The following is a 7,680-nucleotide window of genomic DNA, read 5'->3' as shown; positions in this document are numbered from 1 at the left end:
AATCAACCTTGAATCGACACTGGACATGATCGATATTGCAGGAATATTGACTTTCTTATCGACTCAACCAGCTGTCAACCATATCGACGTTGAATTAACCTTGAATCAAGGTTACATTTCTGACTGGGTTATCTCTTCATATAATTATACAATACAAATTTATATTTTAATTAAGGCAGAATATAAATATACAGTTATTTATTACATTTAATAAAACATGAATTATTATACCTGTAAACAACAAGTTCGCCCATTTGATGAACTGCTTCTCGATACTGTTGCTGGAAATCACCAAGGCCTCGTAAAGAAGTGCCCATGGCAGTTTCTGCAAACGCATTTGTAAAAGTATCATGATAATATTATCATATATATTTTAAAAGTATCTGTGGCTGTAAAAATTATATACGAATCAGTATTTATATGTTGTAATTTTGATACTTACAATTTAAAAAATTTGATTTTAATTAATTTTACTTATTAATAGGAATAAAATTTGCAGTTAAAATGTACAGTTATGAACACAACATACCACATATTGCATTCAGTGTATGTTCACTAAAAAATGGTACTAAATCTTTTACAACTGTGCCTCCTGCATTTTTCAATGATTTGGTCATGTTTTCACCTTCCTCGATCAAAATATGAATAAACTGCTGTAATATGTTAAAATGAAATGTGGGGGTTAATATCTTTCGTCGTGAATGCCATTTGGCGCCTGAAATATAAATAACATATTGCATAATTATGTGATAACAATGTGCAGTGAGACATATATTTTTTTATTTAATTTGAAATTTATCGATTTTTAATAATTATTGAATATTACAAATATATTTTTTTTGTGATATGCCTTTAAACTTTTATGACCGCACATAGTGTAATATAACGTACAAGAAAAAAATTCTTTTTTTATACCCTTATTATTATTTATTTATAATATTTATATTCAATGTGATTATATATCAATTATTAATTTATTTTTCTATATTTAATAATAATTACAATTATTTTTTCATGATTGATATGAGATATTGTAAACATATATGTAAATTTAATTACTGTGTGATATAATATGTGCTGTTTACGATACATAGATTTATTCTGCTTTCAACAAAATTAAATCTTGAAACAAAATTTAATAACAAGCCAAAGCAAAACTTAATAAAACGTGTACCATTATTTACATTAATATCGGTATGTTACCTCCACTAGTGAGAAGACCAGTACTGAACCACGGATGTAAAACATCATAAAGAAGACTTTTTTCGATATGTTTTGTGCTGCTTAATATTGTCTAAAATTACAGAAAATATTAAGTTAAATGTTATTTAATTTAGACGCCATTTAAATAATCAATTAATTGATTTCAAAAGTATTTTACATATTTAATTATCTCTGAGAGATGAATGAATAAAAGATAATCATCTTTAATTTTAAATATACAATTATTTTAAACTTTTGACGACCAAACATAAAAAAAAAAAAAACATTTTATCGTCAATATATTGTTGCGCTCGCCGCGTCGGTCGTTCACACATTTAACTTTCACACGCTTGCACTCCCGACGCTCGCGGAAATAAGGAAACACTGAGGTTATAAAAAGAACAATCTCAATCTTTTTACAACGTCGCGATACAGAAGAGCGTGGACACACGTCCGATCGGTCCAGCAGCTCAAGACCAAATCTATCAGCTGTTTTATTTAATCAATAAATCAATACCTGGCTTGTTACTAAGGACAGGCGTTTCGCATCAAAGACTTTCCGTTGCACGCTTCAGCTCGGTGTCAGAAAAGTATACCGGGCGGCATGCACGCAACAATAATTAAAAAAAAACAGAATAATTTTTTTTTCATATTTTACCTCTAAATCATTCGGATGACGAATGGATATTATGGGAAAGAAGAATCCCCAAACTTTTCCAATGGGATAAAACTCGTCAGTTAAGGTAAACAGAAACTTCCATTGTTCTTCTAAAAAATGTATGTATAGATGTTTATTATGTAAATTTACGGACATATTATAAATATTGATCAAAATATATATGATTGAATCTTTGTTATATTTAATGTATGAATCTAGATATTTTATTGTTTTTCAAATAACTCTAATAATCAAAATACATGAATGCTACTGCTTAAAAATATTTATAAGCTTAAATAATTCTTAAAAGCAATTAACATGCAATAAAATATTGATAATTATATATCTCAGAGGAAAATGTTTTCAAATATTATATTTGAAAATTTGTATGCATTGGCGAATACTTATTTACCGGAATATATTGCATAAAATTATAACTTACTTTGTGAACCAAGATATTGAAATGCATTTCCAACAATCGGATAACCTGACGGTCCCGGTATAAGATTGATAAGTCGGCCCTTTTTTCCATAATAATGCACATAATAATTAGATATCAGCAGAATAAAGATAAGTAATAGCAATACAATAGTGATCATTCTTGGTTGACGAACTAATTAGCCAGTTTAAGCAAGCTTTGTTTCCTTCTGTTGTCTTCTTTTAATGTCTAAAAATTTAATTAATTAATTAGAAATCAACACTTAAAAAGGAGGGAATAAATCCACAACAGCGTGTTCGTGCCGACTGCCGTAACTTTTAATTAAAATAACATTTTAACGAATGTTTTGGTCTGTTATCATTTTTAATGTGATAAGATAACACGAAGACTAGTAAACAAAAATATAAAAATGTAAATCGCAATAAACTCATTAATCGCACTAGTTCTTATCACTGTATAAAATTCGTATCAAACGTACATCCTATTTCTTTATTGTATAAAAATTGAGGAGTATACTGAAATAAATTACGGATTCACAAATAATAATATGTCATCGAAATAAATGTGTAAATTTTTTACTGAATACGTGCATATATAAGTTTTGTGATGAGATGATTATGGTGTTCTATATAGAAAGTCATTTTGTAAAATTTTCACTAAGGTTATTAGTTCATTGACATGTGACATGTTATGTAACATGTTGTTATTTGTGTCTTTTTTTATGTCTAAAAACTGAATTGATTAGAAATCAAAACATAAAAAGAAGGGCATGGAGCCACAACAGGGTGTTTTTGTGCCGTAACTTTTAATTAAAGTAATATTTTAACAAATGTTTTGAGAGAGAGATCTATTGTCAGATTATCTTTAATGTGATAAGTTAAGATTTATCATAAAGACCGGTGTACAAAAATACAAAAATATAAATCACAATAAACCAGTTAATCGCCTTAGTTCTTAACACTGTACTGTATAAAATTTGAATTAAATACACTTTGTATTTCTTCAATGTATAAAAATCGAAAAGTATACTGAAATGAATTATGGATTTACAAATACTTAATAATATTTCATCGAAATTAACGTGTAAGAAAAATGTTTTCTGAATACGTACATAAATATTGTGATGAGATGATCATGGCGTGTTCTATGTAGAGAGTCATGTTGTAAAATTTTCACTAATGTTATTAGTTCATTGACATGTAACATGTTATATGATATGTTGTTATTTGTGAATCGTTATTTATTTTAGTTTATTTCTCGACTTTTATTCTTTAAAGAAATAGTATGTGCGTTCGATTTGAATTTTATATTACGATAGGAACTAATGCGATTGATGCAATGTATTGCGGTTTTTATTTTTATCTTTTTGTTTATTAGTCTTTATGTATTATCTTAACTGATTACACTAAAGATGATCTGATAACAGAGCAAAACGTTTGTTAAAGTATTATTTTACATAAAAGTTACGAATACTCCTGTTGGGCACTACGCCCTTTTTTTTATGTGTTGATAACTTCTTTTAATTCTTAAATTACACAAATCACAAAATATGTATTATTTACAGTCTTTATATTTTAAATACGTTTGGTAAGTAAAAAGTACGTTAAAATACTCTATTAATACTTTATTGACACTAACAATTTTAAAGAGATAATGTATTATTTATTTTATTAAAAAATGTGCATGTGCATAACAAACATATAAATATTGTAAAAATTTATTTAATTTCTAAATATTTTAGAAATATTACATTATTACAAATGTTTTCGTTACTATAAAGTGTGTCACGATAAACCGAAGTTCTTATATTAAACGCTTGCGAGTAACTGATCAGTTCTGGTACTGATCTATTGACTATTTGTTCGTTTTTATTATGATGTTCTGTTTGCTCATTTGAGTGACTTGGACAGTTCTAGATACAATAACATCTAAAATTCATTATTAATAAGTTTTTTATAAGAATAGACAACACAGACGCGCGTTTCGCACGCGCTATTTAGCTTCAACATTATACTATTACCATACATTAACTCCTTGATACACACAACTGTTAAAATACGATGACAATTGCTCAAAAGCGACAACAATAAACTTTGATAGATTCGAGTATCGACTTTACATGTCTTCTTTAGATATGACTAGATTATAGCGCACGCTTCGTGCGCGCTTTGTGATGTTTTTTATTTTTTATTATTTATGTAAAAAACATTTGTACACTCGATCAATCGACTGAATCGAGACGATCAATCACGTTCGCAATAACGCGGCAACAATTGCAAACCCGATTCAGCCAACTTCAGGGTTTCATACCGCTTTTATAAGAGGATGATGATGATGATTCTTTAAAAAATTGCTTATACAAGCAATATAAATAATATCACCAATACAAAAGTTATGGAAATGGTTAGAACATTACAAGTGTCGCATATGATTTGCATCATTGATATTAAAATGAATAAACAGATTAATATGGAATAATAAATGTGCCGTATCTATTAAATATTTAACGGCGATCTGAAAACTTTTTCAACTTTTTTTGATTTCTTTTTTTATTGTTAGTGCAATGTCAGCACAAACGGTAATATAATACACTTTATAAAAAAAAGAATGTTTTAATATTGTATAAATTGTAGTGATTGCATTGTCATCTTTCCAACCGCCGAGAATGTTCTAGAGTCTATATAGAGTCTACCCAGTAAGCAAGGAACATTAAATTAACGTTTAGAAATATTGACTTTATGTGTATTTTTTAAACGTTTTTTAATAATATTATACACATATTTAAAAAATATTATTTCGTAATATGATTTTTCTGAATGTTGTTAAAATATTTTGAAAACGTTACAGAAAATATTTTTCAAATGTTACTCTGACATTTATTTGAGATCAATGCAACAGTTCAAAATTCCTTGTAATTTGGACTCAGAAATAACGTTGGTAGTATATTAATTTTCTGTTGTTATAATGTTATCGTTTTATATTGTGCGCAACGCTCATCGCGACAGCCATGATGTACATGATTATCCTACATACGATGCGTGAGTGCGTATACACGTGTGTCAATCGAGGAGTGCGGAGTGCTCTTTATTTACAGCATAATTATATATAAGTAGTAACTATTATATTCTAAAAGTTGTATGATAAGAATTCAATTAACCATATACGTGCTATAATTATTTGTGCTATGAATAGTAGCTGGTGATGTAGGATTCATTTTCCGATTTACAAGAGAGATTTACAAAAGAGAGGAAATATCAATTAATTTTTTTACGTTCTATAATAGATTTGTCCTTGGACATTAAAAATATCATCAAGGTTCGTCAATGCTATTATTTCAATGGTACAAAACAGTGTAACTTTCTATAAAATAACCTCAAAATTTAGCGAAATATGTAAATGATAACGTATAAATAAGCTGGTACACTATGCATGAAGACGATTTGTTGAAGTATTGTGCGGCTTTAATACATCATTGTTTGCATATATCACTGTAAAAGTAATTTAGTATAAAATTGGTATAAAGTTGATAGATATGTAACAAACGATCAGTACAAACAAGACCAAAACTGACTTTTTATTTATTTCTATATTTTTTTCACATATATGTGCTATAATCACACTCTAAAGTATATAAATAGATTATTGTAAGCATATTTTATATGTACAGGGCAATGAATATGTCTTAACATATGGGATCAATTGTTGTATCAAATTCAAAAAACCACCATTTGAAAAATTTGACCCTGGCTAAGATAAACATCAGTGAACAATATATTATAAGAAAAACTCTGTACAAGATACTAGAAATGCTAAAAGATGACCAAGAAGCTTTTACACAAGTCGTAAGTAAAGCTGCTTATTATAATTAAATTATGTATAAATTAAATTACAACCTTTTTCTTATCTAAACTATATTGAATTCTTCTTGTTTTAGAGGCTATTAGACAACAATCCCTTGTAATACAGAGAAAGACTTGGAACACTCTATAATGGAATAGCTTAGATTTGCAAACATCCGTAAACAAAGGAAAAAATCTTAAAAGGTAAAAAAGTAATATAATGTATTTATGTCTGTTAAGTTAGCACCCTCCATAAAAAACCGGAATAACACATATGCAGAAATTAAGTGATCTTTATGCGTTAATTATGTGCTCTATTCACGATTTTTGTGCTCGAGCGGTTTTGTGGAAAATTGCAATTGAAACTGAGGGTGCTGGCTTAACGTAAGCTAGCACCCCCACTCATTAAAATTACATATAAAATAAAAAACTCAATATGCTAGAATTATATGCTTTTTATGTGCTTTCAAATGCCTCAAACAAAATTAGTCTATCTGTAATAGTTTAAAAAATATACGCAAAAAAAGATATATATGTATATTACTGATATAAGAATAAAGTATCAGTTAAAATAGAGAAAGCGAAATAATTCTTGTCTTAAAATGTTTCTCGATTAATGTGTTCTCGAAATATGCACAATGAAATTTTCGTGCTTATCCCCTTTGACCGACCTGAACGTGAGTACCCCATACGTACAAGAGTACCTAACCAGTTAAAATACAGGTAGCAAATTGATTTTAGTCTTAAAATATTCCTCAATTTATGTGCTCCCGAAATATGCACAATGATTTTAAAAGCATAAAAATCACATTAATTTTTTTTGTTAATGTAATTTTTTGATACAAATTTTTTAAATAAACAATTATATATGTAACATCTAAATATTCTATTACCATATTCTTTTATACATCATAAAACAAATATATCCTTCAAGTATTAGTCACGCAATTGTAGCGTGAACTGTACTATCATTCATGTAATATTATCATGAAAAACAATACACAAGAGATTCTATATAAATACAAATTAAAGTTTACTAAAGAGTAACTAATTTTGAAAATTACATTTTGTTTCTATTATTAGAAAGGGAATGTTAAAAATTAATTAAACATATGTTTACTTATATGTATTTATATATTGTTCAGAATCTCAGTGACCCATTCTCCATAATATTTAGCAACTTTGCAATACTTACTCCTAACTCATATTAAATAACTTTAAAAATGTATACAAATACATATACAAATACATATAAATACATATAAATAAAAATTTTTCTGAAATCTTATTAAACAAGTTAATCAATACATTAATCAAAACAAAAATCTTATTCAGTTTATTTTGAAAACACATAAGTTGAGGAACATTTTAAGACTAAAACCAATTCGCTATCTATATTTTAACTGGTACTTTATTTTTATACGTATGGGGTGCTCACGTTTGGGTCGGCCGAAGGGGATGAGCAAAGAAATCTCATTGTGCATATTTTGAAAACACATAAATTGAGGAATATTTTAAGACTAAAACCAATTCGCTATCTG

At 27.7% G+C, this 7,680-nt stretch overlaps 1 protein-coding gene across 3 annotated transcripts; it reads right to left on the bottom strand.

The window, feature by feature from the left end:
- Positions 1-179: 179 nt before the first annotated feature.
- On the bottom strand, positions 180-4,158 carry LOC112467473 (cytochrome P450 4C1-like). 3 transcript variants are annotated; one of them, XM_025036112.1, is made up of 6 exons: positions 4,051-4,158; positions 2,304-2,528; positions 1,862-1,971; positions 1,204-1,294; positions 530-715; positions 180-325 (listed from the first exon to the last, which is right to left on the bottom strand). In XM_025036112.1, the coding sequence occupies exons 2-6, from the start codon at positions 2,458-2,460 to the stop codon at positions 195-197; spliced, it is 675 nt and encodes a 224-aa protein (XP_024891880.1). In that variant the 5' UTR covers positions 2,461-2,528; positions 4,051-4,158; the 3' UTR covers positions 180-194. The 3 variants fall into 3 exon arrangements, with proteins under 3 accessions (XP_024891880.1, XP_024891881.1, XP_024891882.1); XM_025036113.1 differs by having other exon boundaries at positions 4,074-4,156; XM_025036114.1 differs by having other exon boundaries at positions 4,059-4,127.
- Positions 4,159-7,680: the final 3,522 nt, after the last annotated feature.

Source organism: Temnothorax curvispinosus, unplaced genomic scaffold (assembly GCF_003070985.1).
Source record: "Temnothorax curvispinosus isolate PA1 unplaced genomic scaffold, ASM307098v1 QBEX01017397.1, whole genome shotgun sequence".
NCBI lineage: Eukaryota > Metazoa > Arthropoda > Insecta > Hymenoptera > Formicidae > Temnothorax > Temnothorax curvispinosus.
This window is presented reverse-complemented; position numbering and strand designations above follow the sequence as displayed.